This window comes from Pseudogymnoascus verrucosus (genome assembly GCF_001662655.1).
Source record: "Pseudogymnoascus verrucosus strain UAMH 10579 unplaced genomic scaffold scaffold_48, whole genome shotgun sequence".
Taxonomy (NCBI): Eukaryota; Fungi; Ascomycota; class Leotiomycetes; order Thelebolales; family Thelebolaceae; genus Pseudogymnoascus; species Pseudogymnoascus verrucosus.
The window spans coordinates 1-20,677 of record NW_017263699.1 but is presented as its reverse complement, the minus strand read 5'-3'; the positions used below and the strand labels follow the sequence as shown (position 1 = coordinate 20,677).

The 20,677-nt window shown below is 50.5% G+C and overlaps 5 protein-coding genes across 5 annotated transcripts; 4 read left to right on the top strand and 1 right to left on the bottom strand.

The window, feature by feature from the left end:
• The first annotated feature begins 308 nt into the window (after positions 1–308).
• Positions 309–1,395, top strand: VE01_08642 (uncharacterized protein). The gene has a single exon (XM_018278063.2). It carries the CDS (start codon positions 669–671, stop codon positions 1,113–1,115), a length of 447 nt encoding a protein of 148 aa, XP_018127224.1. The 5' UTR covers positions 309–668; the 3' UTR covers positions 1,116–1,395.
• A 727-nt stretch (positions 1,396–2,122) lies between these two features.
• On the top strand, positions 2,123–6,517 carry VE01_08641 (uncharacterized protein). Its single transcript, XM_059463987.1, has 4 exons — positions 2,123–2,579; positions 2,633–5,440; positions 5,496–5,878; positions 5,927–6,517. The coding sequence occupies exons 2-4, from the start codon at positions 2,759–2,761 to the stop codon at positions 6,426–6,428; spliced, it is 3,567 nt and encodes a 1,188-aa protein (XP_059319426.1). The 5' UTR covers positions 2,123–2,579; positions 2,633–2,758; the 3' UTR covers positions 6,429–6,517.
• A 796-nt stretch (positions 6,518–7,313) lies between these two features.
• VE01_08640 (uncharacterized protein) lies at positions 7,314–11,391 on the top strand. The gene is made up of 8 exons (XM_018278061.2): positions 7,314–7,684; positions 7,734–7,807; positions 7,857–8,399; positions 8,451–8,721; positions 8,770–9,010; positions 9,062–9,468; positions 9,515–9,863; positions 9,917–11,391. The coding sequence occupies exons 1-8, from the start codon at positions 7,506–7,508 to the stop codon at positions 11,141–11,143; spliced, it is 3,291 nt and encodes a 1,096-aa protein (XP_018127226.1). The 5' UTR covers positions 7,314–7,505; the 3' UTR covers positions 11,144–11,391.
• A 1,143-nt stretch (positions 11,392–12,534) lies between these two features.
• VE01_08639 (uncharacterized protein) lies at positions 12,535–14,434 on the bottom strand (the record flags this gene model as incomplete). The annotated part of the gene is made up of 1 exon (XM_018278060.2): positions 12,535–14,434. Exon 1 carries the CDS (start codon positions 14,254–14,256, stop codon positions 12,535–12,537), a length of 1,722 nt encoding a protein of 573 aa, XP_018127207.1. The 5' UTR covers positions 14,257–14,434.
• Positions 14,435–15,899: 1,465 nt separating this feature from the next.
• On the top strand, positions 15,900–19,354 carry VE01_08638 (uncharacterized protein; the record flags this gene model as incomplete). Its single annotated transcript, XM_018278059.2, has 2 exons — positions 15,900–17,212; positions 17,499–19,354. Exons 1-2 carry the CDS (start codon positions 17,023–17,025, stop codon positions 19,352–19,354), a joined length of 2,046 nt encoding a protein of 681 aa, XP_018127212.1. The 5' UTR covers positions 15,900–17,022.
• Positions 19,355–20,677: the final 1,323 nt, after the last annotated feature.

The following is a 20,677-nucleotide window of genomic DNA, read 5'->3' as shown; positions in this document are numbered from 1 at the left end:
ACTGTATCAGGCACTGTTGACGCCGAAATACTCTTCAGTGCATTGCATTTGTCAAGCACGGTGTGTGTGGAGCTGTTGAAAGCAGCAAAATGGCCGTGGTAGAAGTCGTATGGGTGAATAAGAATCTGCGAGCTTTATCGATAAGTGGCTCTTCAGGACACCAACGTCTTGCAAGTAGGAAAGCATTGAACAGGGAAGTTGCAAGTCTCATGTTGGGGAAATCGCTCATCCACGCGGCATCCACACGGCATCCACACGGGGACCAAAATATCGCGCAAGCCCAGATCTTCGTCATTATGAGTAAATATCAAAAAACTGACACAAACCAGCGTCTGTAGACCCCAATTGATAAAGCAAGCTGGAGGGGAAGTCGGAATGAGCAGGGGCGAGAGTTTCGGCGACGGCACTGCCGCTAACAGAAATTCTTCCATCCAGGCCACAATAATAGCTTTTGAGGGATTTTCGCCCAAGCAACCAAGCAATCTTCAATGCGGATTTTAGACTACTCGAATCCGATCTCTGAAGGCTGAGGCAAAACAATCGTTTGTTATATACCCTAGTGCCATTCCACTCCGTATTGCTTTCGATATCCCAAGCTCAGCCTGACCTTCCCTTCTCTCACCTCCAGCCTGACCTCCTCGGCTACTTTCCAATCATAACCTCGTACAATGTCTCAAGAAGATATGGATTGGTCGCCCACCTTCTGCCTTGCCTGTGATAGGCAGACTAGTGGCAATGCCTACTGCGGAGAGGACTGTCGTCTGGCTGAGTACGGGGGAGCCAACACAGGCTCAGAGGCCAGCTCGCCTGCCTCCCATCAGGCTTCGATCTCGTGGCCTTCAAAACCAAGCAACAACTTCTACGTCCCTTCAGCCTACGACGTCACCAAGAGGCCGTCGACCTCGTCGTCTCACCCAAGACCTCAAACTCAGCCCATCTACACCAGGCCAGTCTTGACCCCGTCGTCGTCCCAATCTTCTCTCTTCTCGATGCAGAGCTCCTCGTCGACCTCCTCCGAGCAAGTCCAACTCTCTGACAAAGCCCGTCGCGAACTCCGCGGCTACGCCAGCTCATTCGATCAATTCCGCAACCACCGCAGGCAATCCACATCATAAGTCTTCACACTAGACACTTTAACTCACGATATATACGAACGACCACGAACTCCACTTCACCCAACTCAACCTCACACACTCCCCTCACACACATACATTACCATTTTACACTTGCTCTTCAGCATCGTATTGGGTGACTCGGAATAGTTCAAGAACCTTGGATCTTCCAGTGGATTATCGGCCAGGTTGTATGGCTACCTAAGGGAGTAATTTAGCAATTGGAACTTCCACCAGTCGGGTTACAATCATTACATTCTACTTAGATGGTGTTAAATCGTGGACTTTTTATACAATATATTTATTTATTAACTTTGATACAGAGGGGCGTGGTGGGCTGATGTTATATTAGTGTGCCCGTAACTCTGTTAGAACAGCTTAGAGTGCATCGCCGTAAGGAGGCACACTAGATGTCTAATTCTTCCAGTTGAGAGGCGCTTGAGTGATGTCTATCATCAATTGTCGTGCGTTAGGCACCTTCGGAACGTCGCACTTCTTGTATCAAGCCCCATGGGGCTCGAGATATTCGCTTTCTGAATTTGCCAGACGCGCGACTCAACCCAGAGGATTGCGAAATATCTGACAAAAACAACATAATCAAGGAATTCCTTTGAGTCTATTGTCATAAGGGTCACTTAACTTACGTCGTAGACCTGATTTTCTGGCTCACTCTCGAGGGTTGGGTCGTAACCTTCGTAACCCCTTGGATGGGCCTGTGCACGCGTTGGAGACGCGCCAGAAACCGTAATGATTCGCATCGTAACGAGGACCCTGAAGACAGTAGTAGTACTAGTATCTTGTGCATAGATATACCTAATTTGGCATAATGGCTCTGGACTTTGTTGGATGTGTGATGTTTCCCGTTTAATGTCAGATGACGACATGATTTCCTCAAGCTTGCGGTCCCGTCCCGTCACTCTTAGCCTTTGCCACTTGCTCTAGTCCATCGTCTAAGCCACACTCTACCATATCTTTGTCCTCTTGGCTGACCGCAGCATTGCGGACAAAATGTCAGAAGAAGCTCAAGGGAATTTGAGATGAGCCAACCTGCAATAATTGGTAAAGATAGAGTACAGGCTGGAGTGTGGTTGTCATGGCGTTTGCCTGAAGAGTGGACAACCAATGTAAGGACGATCGATGTAGTCCTATTTGCACTGCCATATTGCTTATCTACGGCTGCACTCTGGACCGGACGTGATGGGGCCAGTACTAGAAAGGGCGCCCACTAAATTCCAGAGGTGGTTTCCCTCTCTGGCTTCAGGTTGGTTGGCTTGTATGAGCGCCATCAAACTCACCACCCTCTTTGGCGTTGGTGACCAGAGATGGCTAGGCTCCAGATAATTATGAAGTCCGCCTCTAACGGACACCTCGTTCGGCAGTAGTGATTTCTTTCAAAGCAGACGCTTAGAGCTTGGAGAACACTACTTCTCAAATATATAACTTATACTTTAGTCAACTTTGAATTCAGTATGTTATTACCTCAACTATGATGCATTTACGACAATACACTAATTATTAAGATTTTACACCCAAAGTTAATATCTTGTCATTTACAGCCAGAACGTCGGCATCGAACTGCTGTCAATGAATAGCAGCGCTACCCTCAACCTAGCCTGTGGCTCATAAACCCCCACCTGCAAGTCAATATGGCTCACGAATCTTCAGATCATGGAGATGGGAGCGTCTGTGACAACATCTTACCTTCCACTTTGGCCCATTTTGCGGACGAGCCTACTTCAGTAAAAACAATGATGAGCGAAGTTGAGGACAGGGCGACCACAAGTGGGCAACACCCATCTCCCTTAGAGCGCGCACCCGTTCACAGCCGAATCATATATGACACAACGGCCCTTGAACCCCTCTCGGACAGAGTTGAGGATTTCCAAGTAGCGGACAACAAATTTGCTTTCGTACCAGGTCAAATGTCGAAGTTGATAGACCCGAAGAGCTTATCAGCTTTCTACGCTGTTGGAGGGATAGATGGTTTAGAGAGAGGACTGAGGACGGACAGACTAGGCGGCTTGAGTCCTGACGAAGCCTTTCTATATGGGACAATCTCGTTAGAGGAAGCAAAAATTACCAGACCACCATCGAAACATCCTCCTATGACACATCGCACGGAATACGAATCTCCCAGGCCGCTAATTAAGGCTCAAGGACCAGACCAGTCGTTTTCAGATAGGAGGAGAACCTTTGGGGATAATAGGGTACCAGAAAAGAAACCCAAAAACATCCTGCAGCTTGCATGGATGGCATACAATGACAGGGTTCTAATTTTATTGACTATCGCAGCTGTCATATCGCTAGCTGTCGGACTGTACCAAACGTTTGGTCAGCCACACAAAGAGGGCGAGGCAGCTGTTGAGTGGATTGAGGGGGTGGCGATCACGGTGGCTATTTTGATTGTGGTGGTAGTTGGTGCTCTGAACGATTGGCAGAAAGAACGTCAATTTGGTAAACTAAACAAGAAGAAGCAAGACCGCACCGTGAAGCTCATTCGATCTGGAAAGATACAGGAGATTTCGGTTTTTGATGTACTTGTTGGAGATGTGATGCACCTTGAACCAGGCGACGTGATACCAGTGGATGGTATATTTATCGATGGGTACAATGTGAGATGCGACGAGTCTTCGGCCACGGGCGAATCTAGCCTGATCACAAAACACGCTGCTGCAGATGTATTTCAGTCTATACTAGCTGGGGAGGATCTCAACAAGATGGATCCTTTTATTATATCGGGGAGCAAGGTCAGCGAAGGGGTCGGTACGTTCCTAGTGACCGCCGTTGGAATCCATTCGAGCTACGGAAAGACTCTGATATCCCTTCACGAAGGCCCTCAAGTGACTCCTCTTCAGTATAAACTATATCGCCTGGCTAACCAGATCGCAAAACTGGGAATTGGTTCGGCATTGCTATTATTTGTTACCTTGCTGATTAAGTTTTTTGTTCAATTGCCCGGGAGTACTCAAAATGCCTCTGAGAAAGCTCAAGAGTTCATGCAAATCCTCATCGTCACCATAACAATCATCGTTGTCGCCGTGCCGGAAGGCTTACCGCTTGCGGTCACTCTAGCTCTAGCTTTTGCTACCAGGAAGATGTTGAAAGATAACAACCTGGTCCGATATCTGAAGGCGTGCGAGACGATGGGCAATGCGACAACCATCTGTTCTGACAAGACTGGTACACTGACTCAGAATACTATGACTGTAGTTGCAATTTGCATGGGTCAGAACAGCTCTGCCGGTGGCGAGGACAATACACCATTAGCGGAGAGACAGCTTGAGCCAAGCTTGACTGCTTCTGTTCACGCAATTTCCAAACCTGTCAAGTGCCTTTTAAAAGATTCCATCGCGATCAATTCTACGGCGTTCGAGGTCCAAGATAAAGGACGTCTGGCCTTTACTGGCTCCAAAACCGAATCAGCCCTCCTTGACTTCGCGCATACTTCTCTAGGCATGGGCCCCGTCAGTCTAGAGCGGTCAAACAGCCGTACTGTTTACCTGGTCTCATTTGATTCTGCTCGAAAGTATATGGCTACTATAGTTCAGACAGAGCATGGCTTCCGGATTTATGCCAAAGGAGCTCCAGAGGTGATGCTCGGAAGGTGTGCCCAAATCCTTCAAAATGTGGCTTCGGACGCTTCTAGCACAGCTATTACGTCAGAACATATGATTCATTTGAATCGCAATATCAAGAATTTTGCCAACAGGTCCCTGCGAACTATTGCCCTATTGTACCGCGATCTCCAGAGTTTGCCATGCCACGCGGCTGGAACCATGAACGAATTCCTCAAAACGGGCTTTGACGATTTGTTCAAGGACATGACGCTACTTGCCATTGTAGGAATTCGAGATCCCTTGCGGGAGGGTGTCAAAGCTTCTGTTGCAAGATGTCAGGCAGCTGGCATCACAGTCCGGATGGTCACAGGTGATAATCTACTGACCGCTAAAGCGATTGCCAGGGAATGTGGTATTCTCACAGACGATGATTTGGTGATGGACGGTCAAGATTTTAGGAAGTTGGGCGTCGTTGAGATGAACCGCATCATTCCTCGTCTGCAAGTACTCGCACGATCCAGTCCCGAAGACAAGAAGATCTTAGTCAAGGCCCTTCAAGAGCTAGGTGAGGTTGTCGCAGTTACTGGGGATGGCACAAATGACGCACCAGCCCTAACGACGGCTGATGTCGGATTTTCCATGGGCCTCACCGGCACGGAAGTTGCTAAAGAAGCCTCTGATATCGTCCTTATGGATGATAACTTCTCCTCTATCGTCAAGGCAGTCATGTGGGGCCGAGCTGTTAATGATGCCGTTCGGAAATTTCTACAAGTGAGCTGTATTCTGTGTCCGTTGCAATTGTTACTCTCTGACTAAATCTCATTAGTTCCAAATCACCGTCAATATTGCCGCAGTAGTGCTAACATTTGTTTCTGCTGTTGCCAGCGACACTGAAACTTCTGTCTTAACAGCTGTTCAGCTGCTATGGGTAAACTTGATCATGGACACCATGGGTGCTCTTGCATTAGCCACTGACCCTCCAGCGGAGAGCATTCTAGATCGGAAACCGGATCCAAAATCGTCGCCGTTGATCACAGTGACAATGTGGAAGATGATTCTTGCCCAGTCTATCTACAAGCTCGTTGTATTACTGATAATACATTTTGGTGGTGATGCCATCTTTTCATACCACTCGGAGGGTGAAAGAGCGCAGCTAAGGACTATGGTTTTTAACACTTTTGTATGGATGCAGATTTTCAACCAGTATAAGTAAGCTAACTGCCTCTCCACTGTCTAACTTAAACTGATGCATAACAGCAATCGTCGGATTGATAATAAACTCAACATATTCGAGGGTATCACACGGAATTGGCTATTTATAGGCATAAACCTCAGCATGATTGTTGGGCAAGTCATCATCATCCTTATTGGTGGTAGAGCATTACAAGTGGTTCGTCTCAACGGGGCTCAGTGGGGATACTCAATTGTCCTCGGTTTCCTCTCGATACCAGTGGCAGTTATTACTCGCTTCATTCCAGATGACGTTTTTCAGAAGATCATTCCATATAGATGGCAACCGCAGGTAACCACTTCTGCACTAGTAGTATCTGATGAAAGCCAACTGAAGGATTGGAATTCTGTGCTCCTGGAAATTCGCGAAGAGTTGGAAATTCTGTCGTGGATTCATGGCGGACGTTTTCATGCGTATAATCGGCGAAACAAATCGCACAGAAAATCTAGCTTAAAACCTGTAGCAGTTATGGCAGGGCTTGTCGCTGGCAGTATCGGAGGTTGGCCTCGGACCGAGCATACCCTTTGACATTGCACTGGCCCCTGAGAATGGATTGATCTCTATTGAGCACAGTGATACGAGGATCGATCATGTTAAAATTGTTAGTAGCTACCTCCTATAATATAAAACTTACAGCTTATGGGAATTAATAAACTTCATTGTCCTCTTTTGCTATTCTAAAGCTCGCATAATTAATACTCTAGGCACGGCGCCTCCGCAGACCTTCAGATGGCAGGAGTAATTATCGTACGTTGTGCTGATGTGATTCTTGCGAGCACTATTGGGGTTATTGCTTGGTCGTAAGCACAATTAAAGCCCACTAGCCATTCATGAGCGATTCGAGAGCCTCGCAGTGTTCTAGGCGATTTTGTGACGGAACTATATGGAATATCTCCGACTTCGCCTACACGTAACACAGAAAGAGTCACCGGACATTCGATTTGCCACTTTCGGAGAACAACAGACAAAGAGGACATTCAGCGATTTGTTAAAAAATTATCACACCGTTACCTATTTTCTTATCGAAAGGATGTCATGAGTAAGACTTGATGTCCAGCTACCCCTCTAAACTTCGCTAGCTAAGATTCCCAGGGGCTGTGCAAATTCTTAGTCGCTTCATTCTTCTATGAGGCTTTTATCGCTGGTTGTGCCCTCTACGTCAGCTATCTCCGCACCCATCATGCCACCGCTGAGATAACAATGCCAAAAACCAGAAAACAATAGAAGACCTGAAATGCCGCACATGCTAAAAATCCCTCATGTCAGGAACTGTGCCCCATTATCAAAAAGAAGTCGGAAGATGAGGCGCCAAAGACTTCAGCTCAAAAGGTGACTATCACTGAAAAGCACTAGTATATGGTAGGTCAATTCTAAATCTCGCATATCGATGGATGATAGGAGGCAAAAAGGTATAATTCCATTTTCATTTTCATTTTCATTCAAAGTGAGTAGATTCTTTAGAAAACCGGCCGGTACCTGCCTTTCATCAGCGAGTACAAGACGCCCTGTACTCCCATCATATTTGTTTCTAACGAGCCACCCATCCCCCTTTTCCATTCATCCCATATCGTGCGCCGAAACTTCGAGTTCAAAGCGCAAGTCAACATGGCGAATCCTCCAGAAAAAGAAGGGCCTCGCATTCAATGGACCGCAGATGATGTGGAATCGGCCTCGAGGCCTCGCGCGCTCTATCGCTCAAACTCGCAATTCTCGATTCACAGCAGCCACAGCCGCCGGGGATCAATTGATCCTTCACACGCACTCCCTATTCAATACCGAGCTGTGTAGGTTGCGGTAATATACTATTACTGGCCGATTGCTTACGCTGTACAGGTCTTTTCAAATCGACGAGAGTATTGATCAAGAGCTCTTAAAGGCCAAGAAGCATAAAAACTCTGCCACAAAAGGTATTACAGCGAGATACGAGTGACTACCCAGAAACTAACAACATTGTAGAGCTTGAGAACCTCGACTGGCATATAGTCTCTCCCGAAGAAATCTTCGAGCGTCTTTCGACCTCAAAGACTCGAGGTCTTTCCGCAGAACAGGCAAAGAAGAACATATCCAAGTACGGCAAAAATGTTCCCTCTCACCCACCAACCCATTACACAAAGCAAATTTTTGGATACTTTTTCAAGGGATTTGGAAGCATCCTCCTCGTTGGTGGTATTCTCGTCTTCGTATCTTGGAAGCCGCTCGGAGAACCGGCACCGGCTATTGCTAACCTAGCACTCGCTATTGTCCTTCTCGCTGTCTTCGTTATCCAGGCTGTATTTAACGCGTGGCAAGATTGGTCTTCGTCGCGGGTCATGGCATCAATCACTACTATGCTTCCTGATAACTGCATCATATTGCGGGACGGCGTCCAAGCTACAGTACTCGCTAGCGATATAGTTCCTGGAGACATTCTGTATATCAAGGCCGGCAACAAACTTCCCGCTGATGTGCGACTCATCGAAATTTCTTCGGATGCGAGATTTGATAGGTCTATTCTGACTGGTACGTCTAATAGCGGTACAAAAAGATACAGCAGCTGACACGTACATACAGGTGAATCTGCACCTCTTCCCGGAACGGTTGACAGCACCGATCCAAATTTCCTCGAAACCCGATGCATTGGACTACAAGGCACTCATTGCATAGCAGGAAGTGGTCTCGGTGTAGTTGTTAGCACAGGCGACGAGACAGTCTTTGGTCGGATTGCAAAGCTAACCAACGAACCTTCGACCGGTATGACACCTTTAGAGAAGGAAGTCCTCAACTTTGTCTTTGTCATTATCTCCATCATGGTGACAATGATAGTTCTTTTCATTATTGTCTGGTTAGTTTTCGCAAATCCACGATGGTAATCCTCGACTAACTGTATCAGGGCTGCATATCTTCGTAAAAACCACCCTGGTTGGATCTCAGTGCCTGCGCTCATCGTAAGCTGCGTCAGTGTCGCCATTGCCTTCATCCCCGAAGGGTTACCAATCGCAGTCACTGCCAGTCTGACAATCACTGCCAACATCATGCGAAAAAACAAGATTTTATGCAAGTCCCTCAAGACTGTGGAAACCCTTGGCTCAGTTTCTGTAATATGTTCAGATAAGACTGGTACTTTGACAAAGGTGAGTCCTGTATTTAACGCGATATCATAATGAAACTAACAGACTCTGTAGAACAAAATGTACGTCACCAAAGCTGCCATTGGTGCCTTTGACATGAGTGTCGAAGGTAGCCGTGATGAAATGATCCGTCAGAAAAATGCAGACGACGGCCAAAACTCCGTCTCTCAATTGCGGACCGTTGCTGGGTTGTGCAATTCCGGAAACTTCGATGCAGCTACGTACCACTTGCCGCTCCACGACCGGAAAATACATGGGGATGCCACCGATCAGGCTATACTTCGCTTCTCAGAGTCCCTTGGGCCGGTTACAGAGGTCCGAGAATCATGGGTTAAAACTTTCGAGCTCGCTTTCAATAGCAAGAACAAGTATATGATTAGGACATTTACTCTAGCTGATAAGGTCGGTCTGGATCTAGCTCTATCACTCACCGAGGCGAATGAATTCCGACAGAATGCCACGTAAGTTTATCGGTGTCTTGAATACAGCAAATGCTGACCTTATAAGCCTCCTGACGATTAAAGGAGCTCCAGATGTCCTCATCAGTAGATGCTCTATGTTCGTGGACCGTGATGGTGTTAGCAAACCCCTCAATGAAGCCACCCGCTTTAGCATATCTTGCATGAAGGACCGCTGGTCTTCTCAGGGCAAACGCGTAATCTTACTCGCTCGCAAAACTCTAGGTCATGAGCAAATTCAATCAACTCCTGCTGATGCTGAGTTCGAAGACGAGATAATGGAGCATTCTAGGACTGGCTTGACCTTTGTTGGGATTGTTGGCATAGTCGATCCTCCTCGCGACGAGATACCCTCGGTAGTGAGCATTCTCAGACGAGCTGGTATTCGCATATTTATGGTAAGCGTTCTATACAAAGACTCTAGTGAGCAAGGTTCTAACGCTTTATTCAGGTCACTGGAGACTTTGCGTTGACTGCACAGGCTATTGCTGCCGAATGCGGCGTCATTACCAACCCGCCAGGTGCAGTAAAGACTGTCACCGCACTCACTCGCGATGAAGTATCCGCACCCTCATCTATCAACAAATCATCTGACCTGACTCCCCAACCTGTAACTTCAATCGTCGTCAGCGGTCCAGAGCTGATCACTCTCAACGAATGCCAATGGGACCAACTCTGTCGATATGACGAGATCGTGTTCGCCCGCACAACTCCCGAGCAGAAACTCCGCATTGTGCGGGAATTCCAAAGCCGTGACGAAATCGTTGGGATGACTGGTGACGGAGTCAACGACGCCCCTTCCCTCAAAGCAGCCGACATCGGAATCGCACTCGGCAGCGGATCAGACATAGCAATCGAGGCTGCGGACATGGTATTGCTAGAATCCTTTTCGGCTATCGTTCATGCAGTACAGTACGGCCGCGTCGTTTTTGATAACCTCAAGAAGACCATCGCCTACCTACTCCCCGCGGGATCCTTTTCCGAGTTCTGGCCCGTATTCGGCAATGTCATCTTCGGTCTCCCGCAAATCTTGTCTTCGTTCTTGATGATTATCATCTGCTGCTTCACAGACTGCGCTGCAGCGATTGTTCTTGCGTACGAGGCACCAGAGGCCGACGTCCTCCTCCGCCGCCCGCGCAAGCCCAAGTTGGACCGTCTCGTCAACTGGCAGCTCATGGTGCAAACCTATGCATTCATCGGAGTCCTCGAATCGATCGCCTCCTTTGCCATGGCTTTCTGGTATCTCGAGCGCCAAGGGATCCCCTTCTCTGTTTTCTGGTTCCAGTATGGCGCACTCCCTGACAACCTCGATGCTGATTTCGTCGCCTCGAAACTCGCCGTCGCATCTTCGATCTACTTCGTCAATCTCGTTGTAATGCAGTGGTTTAACCTCCTCGGAGTACGCACACGCAGGCTCAGCATCTTTCAGCATCCGCCTCTATTCAACAAGGAAACCAAGAATTGGCTCCTGTTCCCAGCGATGGGCTTTGCACTTGTGATGGTTTTTTTCTGGTTATATGTCCCCGAGTTTCAGCGCGTGCTGGGTACTGCGGAAGTGCCAGTGGAGTATTTCTTCCTTCCCGGTGCGTTTGGATTGGCCATTTTGTTGTTGGAAGAAGGAAGGAAATACTACATCAGGGCGTGGCCAAACAGTCTTTTAGGGCGATGTGCTTGGTAAGTTGGTCGTTGGACTTCGACAAACCGCGCATGCTGAGCTGATTGAAACGATTGGGATTATTCTTGACTACTCATGGCGCCTAAATGTCGGCGGAGGTCTAACAGACCTAGTCTGTGCATTTTAAGTAGTATGACAGATGCTATTCTAGCAAATACAGCTATTACAGCTATTAGAGTTCTTTTCTTTTGTTAAATTTATTAGTAGCTAGCTCTTACAAATGCTTGTAATATAAATCTTATAGTTTGTGGTGATTAAGAGTCTTTATTTTCAACTGTTATAGGCTCTCACTATTAATGCTCTCTGAGCACAATTCCTCTAGAGACTTTTAGGACACACGACCAGACGAACTCAATATTGTCGCCACCTGTACCAACCTGCCCTGCCTCCGTTCAAAATTTCCGGTGCTGCTTGGCAGATGACGCATTAGACTTACTTCTCTAATATAGGGGCTAAACAGAGGATTTTAAAACTCACAGGGAGGGAAATGTGACTGCGGGGTGGGTATCATTCCCCACCCCCCCCTCCCCACTTTCCCCAGAAAACCCCGCAAAACCCCCTCCAGCTTCACATTTACCACACCAGCGTGCCGCATAAATACCGCCCTCCGGCCGCCAGAAATAACCACATCAACACAATATAACATACCAGCAGACAATGACCGAATTCAAAGTCGAGCTGCTGCGCCACATACCCGGGGCAGAAATAGGCAGCTCCTCCTTCCCAAATACGCAGCTAGATGAGCTTAGGGAGGCGGGGTTCCTCATCACCGCATGATCTCTCGTCACCACTACTCTCGCCGCTTCCGTTGCTCACCTGTCGTCACCGCACACCCCGTCACCACCGGGGTACAGAAGTTTCTCAAGCATCTAGGAAGGGAGGATGAGGTGCGCGAGGCGAAGGGTTGTTTGTTGTATTTCACAACACCAGGGGGTCCAGCCACATCTTCCATTGCACTCCTTCCAACGAATTGCTATGCTGCTGTGCCGATTGACAGTGGAAGGGTGAGAAAGGGGGGGTTTATATAGTGGCTGAGTCGAGTGAGCTGGTTGTGGTAGTGGTTTAAGTGGCGGTTCATCTCATCCCCAGTCTTCCCGCTCTACCGGGCTTCAAGAACCGTCGTGCGTGGGTGGAGGGGTATCTGGACGTACTCGTTAGGATGGTGTAACCAGAGTGGTCGTATTGTCCTTGAATACATTTCTGTGTTCGCTAGTTCCGGGAAGGCAAGGGGGGGGTGTTATATACTATGAATCTCGGTGATGGGGTGGGGTAGAGCTCAGATGAATAAGTCCAGGGATTGGTGAAGGAAACTACTGAACTAGGATATTCATGTGATTTTTATTTATTTGTTCATTAATGGGTTGGGATATCCCATAGGGCTGTATAGAGACGTCTTAGATGGCGCCCATCACTTTTCCGCCGCCCATTCGCCAGAGCCAGACTGCTTCGGTGGCGTAGGCTTTCACACTCCTATGCCTCTCACCCCCCTGTCCCCCTTCCCCCTCATCCCCATTCTCCCCACCAGCCATACCAACCAACCCCCCCACCACCCCCCCCTCCTCCACACACCTCCAAAGCCCCATCGTCACTTCGCTCCCCGCTCCCCACTCCCCTTTCCCAAGTCTATACAATATCCGTCCTAGTACCATCGCCGCTAGCCCGCGTTGCTGGGGCACACTACTCCTCAACAGCCCGGATAACTCAGATATCGTGTAACCCCCCGCCTCCGGAGCATCAGCATGGTGATGCAACCCGCGATCTACCGGCATCGCGCGGGATATCCGAGGAGGGAGAAGTTGGCCTTTGAAATCAAACCGCAGACTCGAAGCTGGTATCGAAGTCTGAGAGGGATGGTATGTTGACTCCAAATCCGCCGCAGACCCAGGGGTGGGTAAAGGAGCCAACCACGCTAAAGAAGCTGACGAGGACGGAAGAGAGGGGAAGTAGGCTGTATGTAGATCCTGCAAAAAATTCGGGGACGAGGGGTCTAAATCCGGTAATGTTGGGGGACGGGGGAAGTGGAGAGAGTCGATGTTTTCTGTCGAGTCGGTGGTGGGTCGGTCGGCGGAGGTGGTATCTGTGGTGGTGTCGGTAGGTTGATCAGAGGTGGTGCTGGAGGTAGAGGCGTGTGTATGTCCCCGTGGTTTAAACTCCGACACAGGTTGTAACTCAGGTATCTCCTTTGGTTCAACCTCATCGTTTTCAAGCCAGTGAACTGCTTTCGTGGGTTCGATTCTTCGACCCTTTGGTTTGGGAATCCGAGTCCCTTCCTCTTTCTTTCCATCCGTAGCCTGTTTGCCCGCCGGTATCGAAGCCGCCGCAGTCGCTGCTGAGTCAACTCCCTTCCCCGCCGCCACCACAGCGGATGTATCATCTTCCGTAACATCAACCACCCTCGGCTCCGGCGTCTCAACCCACGTATCCCCCCTCCCATCATCAATATTCGCTCTCTTAAGGTAATCCTCTAATCCCATCTCCCTCTTCTCCCCCTTATCTCCCGTCAGGTCCCCCTTCATCTTATGAACCAAAGCCGCATCAGACACCTTTTCCGGGGCTGTCTTCTTCGCACCTCGGTTCATCAACATGCGCACCAGATTCGGGTCGAGGGCGGATAGAAGTTCTGCGCGTTCGGTCTCGATTTCTTCGGGTGACATGGCAGCGATCTTCTTCTGGTTTTCGAGGTCAATCGCCCTCCTCTCCTCTTCGTCTCTATCCACCACATCCTCCCCACCCCTCCCACCTAACCCTCCTCCCCCCCGCGACGAAGCTGGAGAAATCCCATCCTTCCCCTCTACCGCTGCCGCTGCCGGTGTCGACACAGCCCCCCCACCTCTAGAACTTTTAAACCGACTCCCCCTCTTCCTATGCTCCGGGAACCCAGTAGTAGTCTGTTTGAACACTGGTGCAGAAGGTGGTTTGGGGGCGGAGGGTGTGCGTTCGATTATGTCTTTAATAAATGAGTCTGGGGTGGCAATTGTTTGGAAGGCGGTGGTGGGGTTGAGGGGATTCGATGTGTTGGTGGAAGGTTGGTTGTTGGAGGGGTGTGTGGTGGGGGAATCTTCGCCTTCGTCGTCGTCGGAGAGATCGAGGATGAAGCGCTCGGCGCGTGCGGACATTGTTGTGGTGGTGGTGTGTGTGTGTGTGTGTGTGTGAAGTGAGGTAATGTGAGGTGAGGTGAGACTGTGTAGGTGTAGGTGTATATTTAATACAGTAGTCGCGAAGATATTGAAGGTTGTTTGCTGTATCTGTCGCCGTCGCCGTCGTAAAACCCTCTACAACCAACGGAACAATCGGTTCAGCCTGGTGAAGAAGGCTGTCCACAAACACCGACAAATTTCGCGAGCCTTGCCACACCTCTCTCCCTCTCCCTCGCCGTACTACACCTACTGCGCCGCACTTAGTCAGCCTTCCCTCCCTCTCTGTACGGTAAGCCACACACCCGTCACCTCCCCGTACATCTTCCCTTAGTCAGCCACACACAGCACGGGATTTTTAAAGTTGTGGCACACCACACCCACCACACCCATCGCCTAATAACCGGGGTGGATCGGTGACTGCCACCCGTTCCCACTAACCGAGGTAGGTTAGAGCGGGTAGTGGGAGGACTACTGGTGGGGGATCCGAGGGGTTGGGATAGATGGGAGGAGGGAGACGGGCGGAATGGATGGGTGTGGGATATATATAGACTGTTTGTTAGAGAGTGAGGAGTGTGTATTGTATTGTATTGTATTGTGTGTTATACTGTGTATGGTATGTGTACTGGCATACTCTGTGTATCGTGGTTAATTACCATCGATAAGACATCCTCTGTGTAAAGCCCTACGCTGTACACAAAGACAGATCACTGCCGCTTACATAATCCCGTTCGTACCTTCTGTTCTGTGTGTGTCCCAGGCCCCTGCATCCTCCCACACCCACCACACCACTCCCATCCATCCACAAAAGACAAAAAGAGCTAAGGTACGTACCCCCTACCTCTACTGTGCATCGGGAACCATGCATCATCGGGATATTGGTGCCCATCTCCCATGAATCGTTGATATATCACGTGCGAGGGAGACGACAGAGGATACTTTTTTTACCGCTTGTGATTTAATTACTGGTATGTTATGGTACTTAAGGGATGTATCTTCTATATGGCCGCGTGCACATCTCTTACTTTCCGTCGATGGCGATATTACTAGGGGAAATAGAGGTATAAAAGATACAAATAGACACACACACCGCACGCATACAGACTACGACTGCAACTGCACTGTCCCGTCATCACCATCACAGCCATCACCAGCTGTACCTCTATTCACACTTCTCCCCTGCTAATAAGACTCATCAGACAACAATATACTACATATCACCCACTCCTACCCCCGATACCACCCTCTTCCCTTTGTCCCTCCATCCCCCATCCCCTCTTGTCTCGTCTCTCGCCCAGCCCCCGGTACTCACGGCATAGGTATGGGATATGGGATTATACGTGTGTGGGTACGTGGTAGGTATCCCTCACAAAAAGTACCAGCCACCAGCCAGCGGTACTGTCAGTCCCCAGTCCCCGTGTCCCCGTGTCCCCGTGTCGTGTCGTGTCGTCCAGCCATATCCCGCCTCTCACTCTCTCACATCCGCCCTTTCCCATCTCCCCATCCGACCTAAACCCTTCTTGGTCATTTTGTCCATTCTTCTTATTATTGCTTGCCTACCTACTCTACCTACTCTACCTACTCTACCACCTCTACCCATTTCCACCACTCTACCCTTTTTCTTACTATGTCCGCCGTCTCTACCTCTCTCCCAATTAATTCCCCCCTTCTCTCCCCCAGATGGTTTGATTCCCTCTCTTCCCTCCCATCCCTCACTCCCACTCCCACCCTTTGCCTTTCCTCCTCTTCCTCTTCCACCTCCTCTACTCCCCCCGTCCCCCGTACCCGCTAATCTTCTTCCCTTCCCTCTCGTCTCTCGTCTCCCATCCCTCCCTCCCTCCGTCTGTTTCAATTCCTTTACCCATTCCGCATTCCCTCCCCCCAATTCATTCCCACTCCCACTCCTCGTCCGACTAGTTCCTTTCTTTACCTCTCCTCTACTCTATACATAGACCCAATAAATCCCATCCCCCATCCATAAATCCATAATCCATAAACGCTCGCCCCCCCCCCCAATACCCGCCGCCCCAACAACCACATCAACTCAACACCCATCTTCCACCACCTCACCACAACTCTCCATCTTCATCCTCTTTTCCACCCCCAACGCCTTCATCACAACAGCCTCATTCCATCAAAAACACCATCATAATCCATCCAAACCGCCCTCAAATCACCGCCCTTCAATCCGCCCAGCTCGCAGCAATCGACTCATCGATACAGACGACCGGATTACCTTAGCACGCCGACGATATCTCGGCTTCGTTCGCCGTTTTTTTCGCAAAAAGGTGTCGTCGCGGAGTTGAAGCTATTCACATCTCTCTTTCGGCAACGTTTCGTTTGCCTGGTGGTCCTTTCTCCCACGCCGTACCCCCATTTCGCCACCCCAACGAACAACAACGACTACGAAACTACGGATCATTAATTTCTTTCCCCTTTCGGATCTGCGCCCGTGATTTCAAATTTGAGGTCTTTCATTTTTTGAAGTTCTTTATTTTTGAGAGGTACTTCCTTCTTTTCGATATTTCTGTACCCGGCAAGCTCGCTCCAACGAAGCTCTCTCTCTCTTACCTCCAACGCCAACGCCAACCCCTTCTTGGGTCTGTTTGATCTGCTTCTTATATGCCGGCATAACAGATCATCATCTCCATCTCCATACATCCAAACCCGGAAATCGCGTTTTATAACTCGACTTCTCGCCTTTTCCCCATCCCATCATCATCCATCTCATCTCCCCCCAGACCCAAAATGTCTGGTGTTGATGGTCCCTCCAACAACGGAATATCTCGTTACAGCTCATCCCCGGAACTGTCGAGTCCGCCGCCGTGCTCCCCATCCGATCCGGGGTCACCTGCCGCTCGCCAACTGCTGAGGGATCAACGCGACGCTCAGGATTCCAACATCGTCGGTTCTGGTGGTGGTGTTGTCGACGAACGCGGTAAGTAACGAACGACAACCTGTCCACATTTTTCTTATTTAATTTTACTTTTTGATCATCACAACACAACACAACACATCGCTACTTTTGGCTTTGTACCCCCCAACCACATTATTATTTCCACCACAACGGCTCCATATGGGGATATTCCCACTTTTTCAATTATCACCATTCACATTCACATTCACATTCTTTTGTCGCATTACAAAACAATTTTAATTTCACATACGGTACTACGGTACAACAGTACAAAGGAAAATAACTAATTAATCTCCCGACCTTACAGCATCACTACCTTCCGCTCCACCTGCCCGAAAAAAGCCAGGCCGCAAGCCAAAGGTTCCCATCGTCGCCGATGGGGCCTCGGCAACTAGCACCGACACCAAACCCAAGCGCACGCGCAAGCCACGAGAGGCCAAAGACCCCAACGCCGCTCCCGTCCCGCGCAAGAAGAGAGTAACTGCCTCGAATAATACGACGGCGACACAGGATGCCGATGAGGATAATAATAACACCACCACCACCGCAGCAAGACCAGCACACGCTGCGACACGACAGTCCAAGCTGACCGACATGAACATGCGACCGGCGGCCAACGAGCCGGGGTACAGGATCCTAAACGAGCCGTTCCAGCCGCAGGCGCAGCAACAGCAGCAGTACAACGCCGCTGCCGCCGCCGCCACCGCTGCCGCAGCAGGACCCCAAAACGGCAAGTTTGAGGATATTCAGAAGTCCACGCCTGTCTCGTTCTTTAACTCCGCGCCGCCACCACAACCTCAACCTCAGCCGTCGCAACAACCACAACAGTCGCAGCCGATGAGGTCGAGCGGCCAGAACTACGACCCGATCCGCTCAAACTACGATCCGGTGCGCGAGAACGTGCCGAGCCATAACCCATACCACGCGCAGATGTCGCCCAAGCCCGCGCCGTCGAATCGCGCCAGCGCGTCGCCTTCTATTGCGAGTCTGGTCGATCCACCACACCAGGCTTCGACGTCGCCGTCTATGGCTGCGCAGTCGTTCTTCCAGCACCAGATGAAGATGCATACCTCTGTCCCGCCGTCGCCGACTTCCAATCGCGTCGTTCCTTCGCCTACTCTCAACCCTTCTACTGGGCCTTCGCCATCGTCTGGTGTTCAATCCGCTACTCGCTCTCGCCAGGAAGAGGCGAAACCATACGTCCGCGCCCCTGCGCCACCGCCGTCATTCACACCAAACCCGGCGCAGATAACATCCATTTCCAAACCCGTCTCCACCATCACCGCCGCCCCCAAACCCTCCAAACCCATCGACGCCACACCTCCCCCTCTCCCAGGACAAGGAAACAGCTTCTTCAATGCCCCTAAAGACGGGACGGAGTCGAGAGCTCCTACGATCGTGCTGCACATCCCGCTGAACGGTGGATCGAATAAATACATCAACTTCACTCGTCTCGCCGAGGAGCGGTACGGATGGGATGCTCTCCACCCCCGGTTGGCGGCGCAGCGTGAACGTCTCGCGCGCGTCGCTGCCGCGGGTGCCGCGCTGGAGAAGTCAGGACATAAGGAGAGCGGCGATGAGATGTCCCTCGACATGTCGGACAACGAGGGCGACAACTCCAACGTCGAGATGGGCGGCGTGAGCGATGGCCGGACCGGCACTGATGCGGGGAAGAAGGTCGTGAAGAAGCGCAAGATGAAGGAGGATGATTATGATAAGGAGGATGATTTCGTGGATGATTCGGATCTCCTGTGGGAGGAGCAGGCGGCGGCGTCGGTGGATGGGTTTTTTGTCTACTCGGGCCCTCTTGTGCCGGATGGGGAGAAACCGACGCTTGAGCGTGGGGAGGGGGGGAAGAGGGGGAGGGGAGGATCCCGCGGACGGGGGGGTGCGAGGGTTGCGAGTGGGACACGTGGTGGCCATGCTGGTGCTGCGGGGAAGGAGGGGGGGAAAGATGGAGGGGGGAAGGAGGGGAAGGAAACTAGGGGGGGAGGGGCGACGAGGAAACCGAGGGTTACGAAGGCGGATAGGGCGAGGAGGGATGCGGAGAAGGTGGAGAGGGAGAGGATGGGTGTTCTGGCTGCGAGGGGGGGGTATGGAGGGGTGGGAGGGGGGCATCATTTGGGGGGGACGCCTATGGTTTTTGAGACTGGTGCTGCGTGAGGGGTGAGGGGGTGTTCGTCTACGGGTTTCTTTGGTTGGGTGAAGGGGGCTTGGGGAATGGGGGATGGTGGGATATGGGATGGATGGGGTGTTTGGCGTGCAAGTGCGGGGGTTGTCGGAGTATTTTACCCGTTTCGTTTTTTGTTTTCGATTGGGCGATGCGGGATTTTTTGGGTGCCTGGGATGGGCGGGGGTTTGTACGGATTATTCACCTGCTGTTTTTACGGGAACCAAAAGGGAGAGAATGGTTGCTTGCTGTGGGCTTTGCTGTTTTTTTAAACTTCAACAAACGTCAATCTTCAATGGAAGGTGGGGCGGGGAAGGAGGATAAAATAGATGGAGAGAAAGATGGCCAGGTGGGGGAAGTTAACCCGCTGGCTGTGGCTGTGTATATTAGCTGCCCTGGATGGGGGGTACAAACTGTACATACATACATACATACATACGCATACGAATAATAGACACTCACAATGACTTTTGTCCAATTTCACTCCTTCTTCTTCCCCCGACACCCTCTTTCCCCGTTCTCTTCGATCCCCTTGCAAACCGCATCCCCATCCCCATCACCCATCACCCCCATAACCTCAAGTCCAGGAGCGAAGAGAAGCAGATGTGCTTGGCGAGGGGTGAGGAGAGGATAAAACCCCCATCCTCTACTGAACGGATCGTTCTTTCGGGGGGCGAAGCATGTCGTGTGTGGATTTGAAAGGTGGATGTGGTGTGTGTGTGTGGTGGGGGGCAAGGGGTGGAGGGGGGGGAGGGGGTTTGAGGGATGGGGAAGGGGGGGGGTTGAGGGATGGGGGGTGGGGAGGGGTGAGTGGTGAGGAGTGGTTAACGTGGTGGATGGTTGAGGGGGGTTGAAAGGGGTAGGGGGTAGGGGTGAGGTGGGAATTGGATGTCTGATCTGGTATGGCATTCCTGGTTCGCTCATGGAATGGGAAAGGGGGAAAGGGGTATCATACACCTCAAACCATCTCACCTCATCTCATCCCATCTCATCTCATCCCATCTCATCTCATCCCATCTCATCTCATCCCATCTCATCTCATCCCATCTCATCTCACCCCATCTCATCTCACCCCTCATCTCACCCCATCTCATCTCACCCCCCCTCCCCTTCCCTCACCTCACCTCTCCCCTCCCGCAATATCCCTTGTATATAAACCCCTCCCCCCACAGCCTTGATACCGGTAAAACACAAACAGAGACTCGACAATAAAGGGCGGGTACGTTTGGAATACACACAGCTCCTGTGGTGGTGTGTGGGAAGGTTCTCTCTCTTCTGCGCGTGGTGGGGGTGTGGGGGTATGGGCNNTTTTTTTT